The 16,070-nt window shown below is 36.8% G+C and overlaps 1 protein-coding gene across 3 annotated transcripts in view; it reads left to right on the top strand.

The window, feature by feature from the left end:
* The window catches only part of mIF2 (mitochondrial translation initiation factor 2), a 405,187-nt gene that overhangs the window by 219,014 nt on the left and 170,103 nt on the right, over positions 1-16,070 (top strand). For all 3 annotated transcript variants that reach the window (XM_090379811.1, XM_090379813.1, XM_090379812.1), the window contains exon 11: positions 10,293-10,371. In XM_090379811.1, the coding sequence (XP_090235937.1) occupies positions 10,293-10,371 (79 nt within the window). The remainder of the gene's footprint in view (positions 1-10,292; positions 10,372-16,070) is intronic.

The raw sequence follows: 16,070 nt of genomic DNA on the forward strand, positions 1-16,070 counted from the left end.
GAAATGAGGCCTCCAGACCTGTATACAGTACTTAAAGTGTGGCCTGACCATTGCCTTATACAAGGGAATAATCACCTCCTTATCCCTGCTAGAAAAATTCTTGTATATCATTGACAAGATACCATGGGCTACTCTTGCAGCCCATCTGCACTGCTCAGAGAACTTCATATCTGCCTGCACAATTACCCCTAGGTCCTTCTCATTCTCTACCACTGTCACTGTTGTACCACAGAGTTGATACCTTGCTCTGGGGGTTGCCCATCTGCTCAACCTTTCCAGATTCTGCAGCAGCAGCAGCATAGCATCAGTAGTGTCCTTAACAACCCTGCCAACCTTTGTATCGTCTGCGAACTTGGACATAAGCTTGATATACCATCATCAATATTATTTATAAATACAGAAAACAATAATGGACCCAACACTGAACCCTGAGTGACTCCACTAATAACATTAGTCCACGATGAGCAGTGTCCATTGATTAGCACTCTGTCTTCTCCCTCTCAACCACCCATTTATCCATAGCAGCAATTTGCCTCCAATGCCACACTGCTCCAATTTGTGCAGCAGTCTTCCATGTGCAACAGTATCAAAAGCCTTTCTAAGATTCAAGTATATAATATCAAAGTTATTCTCTGCATCCAGCTCTTTTGTGATGGCATCATAGTATCCAATCAAATTGGTCAGGCAAGACTTCCCCTTAACAAAACCATGCTGTGTCTGAGCTATAACTGAAGTCTTGTCTAGATGATCCTGCAGTGCTTCTTAAACCAGTGCCTCCATTCATATTCCTGGAACAGAAGTTAAACTCGCAGGTCTATAATTACTTGTGTCAGCCTTTGATCCTCCTTTTGTGAATTGGGGTCACATTTGCACATCTCCAGTCTGTGGGTACCTCCCCTGAGTACAAGGAAGCTCTCATAATTAGGGCTAAGAGTTTGCTTACTTCCTTTGCTGCCTCCTTTAAAATAACTGGATAGATCCCATCCGCCCCCAGGTGCCTTTCTTGTGTTTATCTTCAACAATTTCTCCTTCACTTTACTCTCAGTTATTACAAGATTCTCTAGCTTACTGCCAGAGTTAAATACTCCTCTGGTATTCCCCTTGCTGAATAATTCCTCATGTGTGAATGTCGATGCAAAATATTCATTTAGTTTGTTAGCTACCTGAGCAGGATCATCGAAAGTTGAAACGTCAATATCAAGTGGACCAATCTGATTCATCCCCTTCCTTCTAGAGTTTACATAAGTAAAGAACTCTTTGCTGTTTTTCTTTGCATCCTTTGCCAAAGATTTCTCCTAATCTGCCTTTCTTTGCCTGCCTAACCTCCTTTGTGACTTGGTTACAGACCTGCTTATATCTATCATAGTCTTCTGTGTCACACGTTAATTTATATGTATCCCATGCATTTTTCTTCTCTGCCATGTGTCTCATTAGTTCATCTGACATCCATTTAGGCCTAAACCTTGAACAATATTTCTTAGTTGGTATGTAAAGCCTAGTCGCTTCCAAGATAAGTTCTTTGAATGCTTCCCATTTTGAATTTGCTGTTGGTAACATCATCAGTTGGTCCCACTGTATAGAATTTAAATACTGTCTCAGACTATCGTATTCACCTTTACAAAAGCAATAACTCTTCCCTTTACCCCTGATGGTAGTTACCTCTTTGAGTAAATCCCACTTCAGCACACTGTGATCACTGCCACCTAGTGATCTGCAGATTCTTATCTTATCTCATCTGCAGTTTATCTGCAGATTCTTAATGCATAAAGAATCACTTCTGATAATGAAATCAAGGGTATCATTCCCTCTAGTTGCCTCCCGAACATGTTGATGTAGAAAACAATCATCCAATAGATCCATAAAAGCCTTGCTAGTGTGTGAGTGACCAACCCAAAAATTCCAGTCAATATCTGGGAAATTAAAATCCCCATTATAAGACTCTCTGATTTACTGGCGCACTCTGTTTCCCTGTACAGTTTCTTATTATACTCATCTGTATCATTAGGCCTATAGCACACTCCTACTTTCAATTTTGATCTCCCAATGCTTATGTCACACCAAGTTGACTCGACACTGCCCTGTCCAGCGATGTCGACTGGCTTCACTTCCTTGGATTTTATGTGTTTCTTAACTAATAGCATAACCACTCCTCCCTTCCTATCCTGTCTATTCTTTCTGTAGATGTTGTACTCCCCTAATTCCAGTTCTGTATTCTTTATATCTGTGTGACACCACGTCTCTGATATCCCAACAATATCCACCTTTGATTCTTTGAGCAATATCTCAAATTCATCAAATTTATTTACGAAACGCCTAGTACACGCAAGTATACATGTACCTGTTCCTGTTGTTAGCTACCCTAAGACAACCCATGTGTTTACTTGTACCACAGTGACTCCCAGCAGTCTCTGAAATATCCTGCATCATGTTTTCCAGGCTTCTGCTCATTCCAATAGAAGCAGTGCAAAAATCACTTACACCTCTGTGTGGCTACTGTTAATATATTAGTCCTTGTATCCCCCCCAAGCTAGCAGTTTTCCGACCCACCTAACTCTGCCTCGATAGCATCAGCAAATATTCTTGCACTCTTTCTATTTAAATGTATCCCATCCCTGTAGAAGCAGTCTCTCCTGTTAACAAGTGCAGACCAGGCTGAAAAAAATTCTACCCCTTGAGCCTTGCACAATCTTTCCAGGGCCGAATTGATCGACAAGGCTCTCATCATATACTCCCTCCTATCGTGTCTGGGCAGAATTGCAGACACCTTCAAATTCAACCCTAATTCACAGCTTTTTTTCAACAGTGACTTGTACTTGTTAAGTAATTCTGCCGGTCTCCTACTCTTGATATCATTAGTGCCAACGTATACAACTATAACACCTTTTGTGCCCTTAAAAGATGATATCCGCTCTACAATGTCATCAACCTTTGCCCCTGGCAGACATACCCGGATCCTGTTCCACCTATCCTTTTTACAAAGCATGTTCCCCGTTTCCCTGACAATAGTCACCAACAACTACTAGTTCCTGTGGGACCAGTGCATTCTGTCTTGGGGGGTTGCCGCTGTGGTGCGTGATGACCAAGTGCAAGCTCTGGCATTGATGTGGGCTGCTGAGAGCTTGATGGACCCCTCAATTTAGATTCTTCGAGGGCATCCACCCTATCGTTCAAGCTCTCATATAGGCCCATAACAACGCTGAGTTGTCACCTGATTTCGTTACACTCTTGGCATCGTGCGCACACACAAAGACATCCCCCATGGCAGCATCATGTCCCGTATCCGATTGCTCCACAAACATCATGCAAGCAGTGCTATTTTAAAGGCTGTGATTCATAGGGCAACTGCCCACCTCAGTTCTCCTCTGAGCCACAGCACTCATATTAGTGTGAGCCTTTTGCTTTGCTGCTCTGGTCTGACTCGTGATTTCGATTTAATTTCAATAAAATTTCAATTTCAGTACAAAAGTATAACCCTAAACTTGTATTCCAACACAGTTATAACGCTATATATATTTTTCAGTACCAAGTTTTATCTACGAGTTCCCTTTATATAACTTCCGTATCAAGTTATGTATTAATTAATTATATTACGTTTGTAATCTAAGTCGTTATATGTAATTAGTTAAAAGTACAATTTAACTGACAACAAAGTTTAACAAATTTAATAGATTTTACTGATTAATTGACAATATTATATTATATACTATACTAATGCTATCTAGTTCGGGATATAACGTATCATATAACAAAGGTTGCAGTTACGAACGGTAAATCTACGGACACTTAAGTATTAATTAACTTCCAAATCTCACTGTCTCAATTCAGATTAAACTAACGATCCTGATGAGGTCTATAAGCTACTAATAGAAAATAATTTGATGTAACAATTGGTCAATAAAGCGGCTAAATATGGCTAAAAAACTTCTCGTTCAGTGGAGCTGCAACTTGTAACACGTGGATTTTGATACCCTTACTGATACTTTTATGGAATTGCAAGGCCGAGTAAAGAATAAATACACCAGATTAATCAAAAAATCACAAAATAGTGCTATACTACTAAAATTAAATCAAAATTTAAATCTAAATTTCAATTTAAATCTTAATATCATTGGTGCCAGTGTGTACAACAGTATCACCTTTTGTGCCTTTAAAAGATGATATCTGCTCTACAATGTCATCAACTTTTGCTTCTGCCAGACATACCCTGATCCTGTTGCACCTATCCTTTTTGCACAATATATTCCGCTTTTCCCTCACAATAGAGTCACCAACAACAACTAGTTTCTGTTGGACCAGTGCATTCTGCCTTGGGGATTGTAATTATGCTGCCTGACCTTCAAGTGCAAGCTCTGGTGTTGATGTGAGCAGCTGAGAGCTTGATGGGCCCCTGAATTTAAGTCCTTCAGGGCATCTACCCTGTTCTTCAAGCTCTCATAAAGTCCCATAACAACACTGAGTTGGCATCTCATTTCCTCACACTCCTTACATCAAGCACACACAAAGACATTCCCCTTGGAAATATCGTGTCTTGTTTCTGATTGCTCCGCAAACATCAAACAAGCAGTACAATTCAAAAGGCTGTGATTCAGAGGACATCCACCCTACTCAGTTCTCTCCTGAGCCACAGCACTCCCACTACCTTGAGCCTTTTGCTTTGCTGCTGTGGTCTGGGGCATGATTTCAATTCAATTTTAATACAATTCAAATGTAAATTTAATACAATTAAATATATTTCACTGAACTTCTATCCCAATGCAGTAATAGTACTATATATATATATTTCAGTATCGAGTTTTATTTCCTTCTGAATTATGTTATTTCGTAATTTATTAATTTCGTGTCTCCTATCAAGTTTAAGTTATGTGTACTAAGTTATAACGTTACATTTGTAAAATCTAAATGATTATATGTATTAAGTTAAAACATTTGTAAAATCAAAGTATTTATAACAGATAATAAATTTAATTATCTATTGCCACCCATATTGCCAGGTTTGAACTCGCTGCCAGCTAGCTATGCCAAATCACCGATTCTGAAAGCTCTACTAATATTATTATTGTCGTACATTACATCTACGTGACAAGTTTAATTATTAAAACACGAGCAGTGCTATAATTTGTAGTTTATAATCCTCTGCTGACACTGTTAACACTGCTACAGGTTATGTAGAAACTTCTTGTATCTGCTATACCGATACGAAAAACAATGGCGGCAGATTCATATGCTACTGTAATTACAATGCCTGCAGTATTGACTGTGGTTTTCTATGCAATTACAAGGCCGAGTAACGAATAAATGCACCAAATTAATCAGAAAATCACAAAAAATACTTTCTATCACAAAAATGCTTTTTATTAGAAAAGCTTTTACTTCTTAAAACACCTCCCAAATCCTGGAGAGCACCTTTCCATGACTGATTCAGCAAATCTCTGTATGGGTAATATCAGAATGTGGTGCTTGATGATCTTCCAAAAATATTTTTAGAAGTTGCTTATTTAGGGATTTAGCAATAAAATAGTTAGACTTTACCATTGACTTCAAGTCATCCTACAATTTCTTTTTGATCTTTCATTTGTGAACACAAGGCCTCAATATGAATTGAACCAAAACAGTGGCAATGTGCAAAATTTGTTATCCTTTCATCTCTATTAAGATAAGCAATACAGCCTTTGTTTTTACCTATCATGGAAGGTGTACCATCTGTAACAATTGTTACAAATTTACTCAGGTCAATTTTGTGCATTGTGAGGTATTTCATAAATGCGCCATATGCATCTTTTCCAATTGTATTACCATTAACTGGGAAAATAGCCAAAAAATCTTCACAGCTGCTATCATGTTGAATCAAACGTGAGTTGTGATATGCCCGAAACATCAGTAGACTCATCAAGTGCTAGTGAAAAAATACACAACTTTCAATTCTACCTAATAATTCATTGAATATTGCATCTGCCATTTTTTGAAACTGCATTATTACTCAAAGGAATATTTTTGACTGAGCTAATCAAGGTAGTGTTCTGTTTTTCTGGTAAGATGCTAGCAAACACTTCTGATGAATTGGCAGCTGGACCTTTCTAAAATAGCCACCACCAGTTTCGCTGCCCCTCCATGGGCTCTCTGTCCTGTAGCATGTGATCTGTCCCTGCGAGAATGGGAGAAAAGTACTCTTTCTCCACAGAATATAAAACAGCTTCACAAATCTCTAATTGAAAAATATGAATCTTATACCCATATATACACTGATGGCTCCAAAACTGACCATCGTGTTGGTGCTGCTGTTGTTCTTTAATCGTACACAAAATCCAGTCAGTTACATTTAGAATGCAGCATCTTTACTGCTGAGCTACATGCCATACAAATGGCCCTGGAAACCATAAAATTTCATCAGTTTACCCATAGTGTTTTTTTTTTACCGACTCCCTCAGTGCCCTTCTCACTTTGCAGCAACCAAGAAAACATCACAACTACCTACTTGGTAATATTCATAAATTGCTGAATGGCCTAGCTAAAGACATGAAAGTAGTAAAAATTTGTTGGGTCGCTAGCCGTGTTGGCATAACTGGCAATGAGAGTGCCGACCACGCAGCGAAATGTACTGGGGAACCAGTTGACGCTTCTTTCAAAATCCCTTTCACTGACTATAAAATTCTTATAATAAGGCAAAGTATGGATCACTGGCAAAACCAAGAAGGCAACAAACTCCTTCAGATTAAACCGGATGTCCAGTCTTGCCCATCTAGCTTCCTCTCAAACTGAAAGGAAGAAGTAACGCTTGCAAGATTTCGAATAGGACATACACACCTTACTCACTTTTATCTTCTTTCTTCCTCACATCCGCCTTTCTGTCCGAACTGCCATGCTCAATTAACAGTCCAGCATATCATAGTTGACTACCCTCTCTATAATAGAGTGTGGCAAATCACTTTCTTATCAAACCATGCAGCCCAAATCCTACCTACTTTGCAACAAATTTTAGATGACAGGTCTGTCATTGATGCAGTTTTCACTTTTCTAAAAAAAGATAAAATGCTATGACAGAATATAGTATTTAATTCCTACGAAATACACATCTCACTTTTAATGACACCTGTTAACTCCTACTATTGTTTGGTGCATAATGGCCTTTAGCTGCCGTTGCACCGTAAAACTTCCAACTACAACAACAACAACTTCTGATGATGACACTACACAATATTTTGTTATTTCACCACTAGCTTAAGGCAACACACTATCTAAATTTAAAATATTTTTCTATCTTTCACGTTTTTTTTTTTTTTTTTTTTCTTGAAGTTTAGCTTTTTTAATATCACAATTTGGGAAAAGCTTTGTGAAAATTCTAATGGCATGTTTGGTAATTTCTTTTACAATTCGACTTCCAATCGCCAGCCAAACATGCCTGATATAATAAGCAAATAACACCAGTTCCGCTACTATCTGTTACCAAATAATCATATTCCCAAGATGACTGAAATGCATCCTTTATAATTTTTTGTTTCTTTGCATTTGAAACGTGTAGGTCTAAATCAGACGACTGCGAAGATAGTGTTAATGCATCATTTTTTATTTCATCATGTTCGTTTCAGTTTCTTTTTAAAAACTTATCCATTTTGAAAGGGTTTGATAACTTTAGTTAAATTTGTTAAAAGAAAATACATTTATGCATTTGCACACAAAATCGAAAGATTTCTTATTATAACACTTTCATCACCTTTAAAGTCAGCACTAAACATATACAATACCTATTGCAACAGCACAACTGAGCGTAACCCAGCAGAAACATGTTAAAACCAGAAACTGAGAATCGCATGAGGCAATATCCTCGGTCTGTAGCAACACTGCGGAAACAATGATCGTACTCACAACAAAGTATTTCGTAAAACTTTTTCTTACTAAATTGAATATTTCCAAGAGAAACATCGATAACAGTGCGTTTTAACTATCAAGTTCACATTATACATCATGAATGCAGTGGAAGCAAAAAAACTTGTAAGACCATTTTTGTTTTTCTTTCCAAGAAGGTTGGAGAGTATCTCTTACAGAAAATTATATTTTTTCTTATTATGAGCCTCTTATGTAGGCTTCATTAATAAATGCATTTACTGAGGTTCTTGATAGGACGAAGATAAATCTAGCTGGCTTGCATATTATCTGTTGAAGTTGAGTTCTGTGTCCACTGTAGATTACTGAATTCTGAGACATTATTATATGATCCTATGATATTTTATAGAATTTGAGGCATCAGGCAAAAAAAAAAAGGATTTTCTGGTGAAGATTGGCATGAATTTTTGTAGAATATTCAGAAAGTTGAGAAATAGAAAGCGCTTTTTTTAAATACAAAAATTTATATATAAAGTTTTTAGCTTAAGCGAAGGTGCTCGCGCCCACCCATTTTAGGATCGATCATCAGCAAAATTTATTTTTTAAAGAGCACCAGGTTAAGAACCCCTGATATACAGGAAAGATATGAGCCCCCTGAAATTTCCATTGATCACGAATAAGGTAACACAGCAAACTGTAGACTATTAGACTGAAACAAGTAGTAGATGTACTTTCATAGTTTTCAAATGTAAGAGTCCTTTAGGGTTTAGATTTTTAAACAAGGAAAAAAAAATTCATCTTATTTTGAGGTATTTATCATATTCTTACATTCTCATATATTGAAATGTAAGTGTGAGAACTTCTAATTTTAAAATGAAATGGAGGATGAGGGAATTTTTGTTTGCTAAATATGATAACTTTAAAAACTGTGGGCATATTTAAAATGGATAGAAAGTGGAAATTTATTTTCCTAGAACATTATGGAAAAATAATAATTACAATGTTCACATTTTATAATATATAAATCAAATATTAAAACAGCAGTTGGAAATTTTTTTTCTGAAATAGAAAAAAGCCATTTTAAATTCTAAATTTGAACATTCAAATGGAAAGATATAATAGACTCCTTAGATTTCCATTGATAACAGAACAAATCACTGTTAGTATTAGCAATGGCATGGTGCAAGGAAGCCTATGGTTTATGCTGCACCAGCCAAAAATAATAATAAAATAAAACAAACAATGAAAAAAATAAAATAATAAGAATTAAAATAAATTAATAATAATGAGAAGAAAACTAAAAAAAATAATAAAAAGAAAATTTTAAAAATAATAATAATAATAATAATAAGAGAAAAAGAAATGGACAACTTATGCATTTCCCTCCTCCCTTAGGTAATTATCCAGCTGACCTTTCAATTTCCCCAAACTGTCAGCCTGTACCACACATGTAGATAATTTATTCCAGTAATTTATAACTTTATGGCTAAAATAAAATTTCTGCAATCCAATCTAAACAACTCCTCCCATAACTTGAATTATGGCCCCTTGTTCTAGAATAATTTATAACCATGAAAATTTCGTCCTTATTCATTTTGCTTATGCCTCTCAGAGCCTTAAACATCTCAATCAAGTCTCCTCTAAAGTGCTTAGTTTCCAAACTCTGCAACCCACATATTCAGTCTTTCCTCATATGGACACCCTTTTGCCGACCTCACCAGACAAGTTATCCATCTTTGGACCCTTTCAAGAAGAACAATATCTTTCTTTAGGTGCCGTCTCCATACTTGAACACAGTATTCCAAGTCTGGTCTAACAATAGCCTTATATAATGGGATTATGACATTCTTATCTCTACTAGCGATTGTTCAATAAATCATCGATAGGACACCATGGGCCCTCCCCGCAACCAGTATACAATGCTCGGCTTCATATCTGACCGTATTGTAATACTCAAATCCCTGTAATTTCTGGAGAGTATCATACGGTATTATGTTGAGGTAAATTTCTCTTATTTTTCTACAAATATTGATGTCAACGTAGAACGTATTGAGCAATCATAGCTCTGTTATATACTATTAATATAGTAAAATATATTTACTGTACAAAATAAATTAGTAAATTAATAACTACCATGTAATTCTGTGTATTTAACATCTAGCAGAATTTCAACTACTGTAAATAATTCAGACAAGAGAATTATTTAGAAATCAGTAAATTTTGAAATAGGTTAATTCAATAAATAAGCAGAATAGTCTTTTGGTGTTATTTGTTTAAAAGTAATGCATTTCAAGTCAACTCATGAATAACGAACATTGTTCTTGAAGTGCCAGGACTGTAGCATTACTTATAGCTTAAAAACTGAAAGTTAATAAAACTTAAAAAAAAAAAAAAAATGGTTATGTTTAATAAGACACAACTAATGGTTGTATTTAATAATGGTTGTGTTTAATATGATTTAATATTTATTTTAGGAAACTTTCAACTGCCTTAATTCAAAGAGGCACTTTAAAAAAGGGTTCATTTCTTGTGGCAGGATCTACTTGGGCAAAGGTAAAATAAAATCCAGGATCACTTTTTTATCTAACATTAATAATTATACACTTGATGTCATTATATAATTTTCCTACCTACACTAAAATGGTAAGTTGATTTAGCTTAGCTTTAGTATATGAATAGATAAGGGTAGCAAGAAATAATCAGAAATAATGCAGAAAATAAGTCATCATCATCAGCCATTTTCAATCCACTGCAGGATGAAGGCCTCACCAGTAACTTTCCAGTTCCTTCTGTTTTGTGCAATGGCCATCCATTTACTACCCACAAACTCATGAATTTTATCTGTCCATCTCTGTCGTGGTCTTCCAGGTTATCTTCTAGCTCCTCTTGGGTACCACTCTGTTATTTTCTTAGTCCATCTGTCATCATGTCTTCAAGCTATGCGTCCTGCCCAAGACCATTTTAGTTCTTTAGTTTTGATAAGAATGTCCATTACTTGAGTTTGCTGCCTAATCCATATGTTTCTCTTCTTATCTAACAGTCTGTTTCCCAACATAATTCGTTCCATTCTTCGCTGTGTAGTTCTCAGCTTCTCTTCCATTCTTTTGGTGAGTGTCCAAGTTTCACTTCCATAAGTCATGGTGGGGAGTATACATTGGTTCATTAATTTATGTTTCAGACAAATTGGGATATTGCTCCTCAGTATGTGACTATATTTCCTGAATGCTATCCATCCAAAATTTATTCTTCTCTTGACTTCCAGCCATTTATCATTATCACAGCCAATGACTTGTCCCAGATAAGTATATGACTCCACCTTTTCAATTACTGCTCCTTCAATCATTATATCCCTTTCTGTGGCATATTTGTTCATCATTACTTTTGTTTTAGTTATATTCATCTTTAGCCCAAAATCCTTACTAGCTCTGCATAACTGACTAAGATTTTCCTCTAATTTTTTGGGATCATGGCTTATGACCACAATGTCATCTGCAAATCGTAAATGGTTTAAGTACTCTCCATTCACATTGACTCCTTTCTGCGACCAGTCTAATCTTCTGAAAGCTTCCTCAAGGGCAGCTGTAAACAACTTCAGAGATATTGTGTCTCCTTGTTGAACTCCTTTCTTAATTTTAAATTTCATACTGTCTTTGTCTAGTCTAATAAAGGAGGTAACGTTCTCATATATTTTCTTCAAAATCATAATATATGGGGTGTCTATGCCTTGTCTTTCCAGTGCCCGAAACATTGCCTTATGCTGTATGGAGTCAAATGCCTTTTCATAATCCACAAATGCCAGGTATAATGGTGTTTTATATTCATTTGCTTTCTCCATTAGCTGTGATATTACGTGATGGTGATCCATAGTTGAGAATCCTGTCTTAAAGCCAGCTTGCTCTTTCAGTTGATTATCATCAAGTATTCTTTCTAATTTGTTAGTAATGACCCTTGGACCCCTGTGAACAACTTGTAAATATTGGATAACAAGCTAATTGGTCTATAATTTCCAATTTCTGATTTATCTCCTTTCGTATGCAGCAAAACTATGATTGCATTATTTCACTCCTTAGGCATCACACCTTTTCTAATGCATTTTGTGAAGTGTCTTGCAAGTTTTTGTGTCACGTCTCTTCCTTCCAATTTTAACAACTCTACAGTGAATTCATCTTCCCCCGGGGCTTTCTGATTCTTCATTTTCTTCAACGCATGTTCTACCTCATTGGGAAGAATATTGGGTATGTCGTATGTGTTACTAATTTGTGATCCATCTTCCCCACTGCTGGCATCATTCCCTCGCTCCTTGTATAATTCTCTATAGTAGTCTTCTGCTATTTAAATTATGCCTTCTTTGCTATTTATAAGTACACCAGTTTCAGTATCATTTGTCTTTCTGTATTACTGCTCATTGCTGATGATTTCAGATCTTTGTTTTCCCTTAATGCTTGTTCTACTTTTCTTGTGTTAAATCTTCTTATGTCCTCTCTGAGTCTCTTTCTAATGGCTTTGCATAACTCAGTGTACTCAATTTTCTCCTTGTCAGCATTTATCTTGCTCTTCATTTGTCTTCTCCGGTTCATCATGACAAGTGTTTCTTGACTAATTTTTTCTTCTTTGGATTTCTTTTTACTTATAGGTTTCTTGGGAAAAAAAATAATCAAGAAAGAGTGCAGAAAACTATTAGCATTAGTAGAGGCATTTGATGCAAGAAAGCAAGCTTATGCAGCATCAGCCAAAAAAAAAAAAAAAAAAACCCACTTCCACTTCACCCCTCTGTTCGTTCAAAATACCTGTCCAGCTGAGCCTTAAACTTATTTAGGCTATCAACCTCGACTACAAGGGATGCAAGGCTGTTCCGCGAACCAACCACCCGCTGGCTAAAGGCAAATTTCCACACGTCTATCCTACATCTGTCTTTCCTCAATTTGAATTTATGCCCTCTCAAGTGATTATTCTGAGCTTGAGGAAGAATCCCATCAGCATTGAGCATGCTCAAACCATTCAAGGCTTTATACACCTCTATCAGATCACCTCGCTGGTGCCTAGTCTCCAGACACTGTAATTTGCAAAACTTAAGCCTTTCTTCGTAAGAGCACCCCTTTGTTCCATTCACTAATCTTGTTGCCCTTCTCTGTACTCGTTCCAGCAGCTCTACATCCTTCTTGAAATCAGGCCTCCAGACCTGTATACAGTACTCTAGGTGTGGCCTGACCATTGCCTTATACAAGGGAATAATCACCTCCTTATCCCTGCTGGACAAATTTCTGTATATCATTGACAATACTCCATGAGCTACTCTTGCAGCCCGTCTGCACTGCTCAGAGAACTTCATATCTGCCTGCACAACCACCCCCAAGCCCCTTTCATTCTCTACCACTGTCAGTGTAGTACCACAGAGTTGATACGTTGCTCTGGGGTTGCTTTTTCCCATGTGTAGTACTTTACATTTGTCAATGTTAAACTTCATTTGCCACCTCTCAGCCCATCTGCTCAACCTTTCCAGATCCTGTTGCAGCAGCATAGTGTCAGTAGTGTCCTTGACAACCCTGCCAACCTTTGTATCGGCTGCAAACTTGGACATTAAGCTTGATATACCATCATCAATATCATTTATAAATACAGAAAACAATAATGGACACAACACTGAGCCTTGAGGGACTCCACTAATAACATTAGTCCACGATGAGCAGTGTCCATTGATTACCACTCTCTGTCTTCTCCCCCTCAACCACCCCTTTATCCATAGCAGCAATTTGCCTCCAATGTCACACCGCTCCAATTTGTGTAGCAGTCTTCCATGTGCAACAGTATCAAAAGCCTTTCTAAGATCCAAGTATATAATATCAAAGCTATTCCCTGCATCCAGTTCTTTTGTGACTGCATCATAATATCCAATCAAATTGGTCAGGCAAGACTTCCCCTTAACAAAACCATGCTGTGTCCGAGCTATAACTGAAGTCTTGTCTAAATGATCCTGCAGTGCTTCTTTAACCAGTGCCTCCATTAATTTTCCTGGAACAGAAGTTAAGCTCACAGGTCTATAATTATTTGTGTCAGCCTTTGATCCTCCTTTGTGAATTGGGGTCACATTTGCATATTTCCAATCTATGGGTACCTCCCCTGAGTCCAAAGAAGCTCTCATAATTATGGCTAAGGGTTTGCTTACTTCCTTTGCTGCCTCCTTTAATATAACTGGATAGATCCCATCCACCCCGGGTGCCTTTCTTGTGTTTATCTTCAACAGTTTCTCCTCCACTTTACTCCCAGTTATTTCAAGATTCTGTAGCTTACTGCCAGAGTTGAATATACCTCTAGCATTCCCCTCGCTGAATAACTCCTCATGTGTGAATGTCGATGCAAAATATTCATTCAGTTTGTTAGCTACCTGAGCAGGGTCATCAACAGTGTTCCCATCAATATCAAGTGGACCAATCTGATTCATCCCCTTCCTTCTAGAGTTTACATAAGTAAAGAACTCTTTGCTGTTTTTCTTTTCATCCCTTGCCAAGGATTTCTCGTAATCTGCCTTCGCCTGCCTAACCTCCTCTGTAACTCGGTTCCATATCAACTTGTATCTATTGTAGGCTTCTGTGTCAAAGGTTTAATTTGTAAGTATCCCATGCATTTTTCTTCTCTGCCATATGCCTCATTAGTTCATCTGACATCCATTTTGGCCTAAACCTTGAACAATATTTCTTAGTTGGTATGTAAAGCCTAGTAGCTTCCAAGATTAATTCTTTGAATGCTACCCATTTTGAATTTGCTGTTGGTAACATCATCAGTTGGTCCCACTGTATAGAATTTAAATACTGTCTCAGTCCATCGTAGTCGCCTTTACGGAAGCAATAACCCTTCCCTTTACCCCTAATGGTAGTTATCTCTTTGAGTAAATCCCACTTCAGCACACTGTGATCACTGCCACCTAGTGGTTCATTTATCTGCAGATTCTTAATGCATGAAGAATCACTGCTGATAATCAAATCAAGAGTATTACTCCCTCTAGTTGCCTCCCGAACATGCTGATGTAGAAAACAATCATCCAATAAATCCACAAAAGCCCTGCTAGTGTGTGAGTGACCACCCCCCAAATTCCAGTCAATATCTGGGAAATTAAAATCTCCCATTATAAGACTCTGATTTACTGGCCCACTCTATTTCTCTGTACAGTTTCTTATTATACTCATCAGAGTTATTAGGCCTATAGCACACTCCTACTCTCAATTTTGATCTCCCAGTGCTTATGTCACACCAAACTGACTCAACACTGCACTGTCCAGCGATGTAAACTGGCTTCACTTCCTTGGTTTTTATGTGTTAGCATTAGTAGAGGCATATGATGCAAGAAAGCAAGCTTATTCAGCATCAGCCAAAAAAAAAAAAAAAAAAAAACACACACCACTCCCATTTCACCCCTCCGTTCATTCGAAATACTTGTCCAGTTGAGCTTTAAATTTGTTTAGGCTATCAACTTCAACAAGTGATGGAAGTCGGTTCCACCAACCAACCAGTGTTGCCAACTCTTAATAATATTTCCCGCTAGCCGCATACTCAAAATCCGCTATTTTTAGCACTTGACCCGCCAAATTTTTTAAATTTTCATTTGTTTGTACTTTGTAGTGAATAAAACAAACAAACAAATAGTATATATAAATAGTTATTTATTTTTCTGTTTTTAATATAAAATCAATATCTAAAAATCTAAATTAATTTCGAAATTCAATACCTCCTCATCATATGCTTCTTGTGTACCTATTTTGCGAAGCACTTCTTCAGGTAAAACATAATTTTTACAACACTTTTCAACTCTTTTGAGCCCGTATCGTACTAATAAGATTGCATTAACCGTGCCAACACTCATTCTGTTGCGTGTTTTGTTTTTTACTAGATTTAAGTTGCTGAATATTCTTTCCACATCTGCATTGGATAATGGCAAAATTAAAATACCCAATGCAAATTCGCTAATTTCTTTAAATGGATTTTTACCGCTTGCATCTCGATATTTCGAAACTTCTGACCAAAACTTCATTGTATTGTAGATGTTTTCCCATTTAACGAGAGTAATGTTTATATACTGTTGCTCAATTTTTTCAATTTCTACTTCAGATAATTTTAAATTTTGTAATAAATTTATCAGTGGTTCGTTTTGTTGCTTTAATATATTGTTAACTGAGACATTTTTTTTAATTCTTTTATGTTGCCCGGAAGGCGTTGTTTTAATTGTGGATACAAATCAATCAAGAAATTACGGCATCTCT

Source organism: Mastigoproctus giganteus, chromosome 8, assembly GCF_048544385.1.
Source record: "Mastigoproctus giganteus isolate SK-2022 chromosome 8, ASM4854438v1, whole genome shotgun sequence".
Taxonomy (NCBI): Eukaryota; Metazoa; Arthropoda; class Arachnida; order Uropygi; family Thelyphonidae; genus Mastigoproctus; species Mastigoproctus giganteus.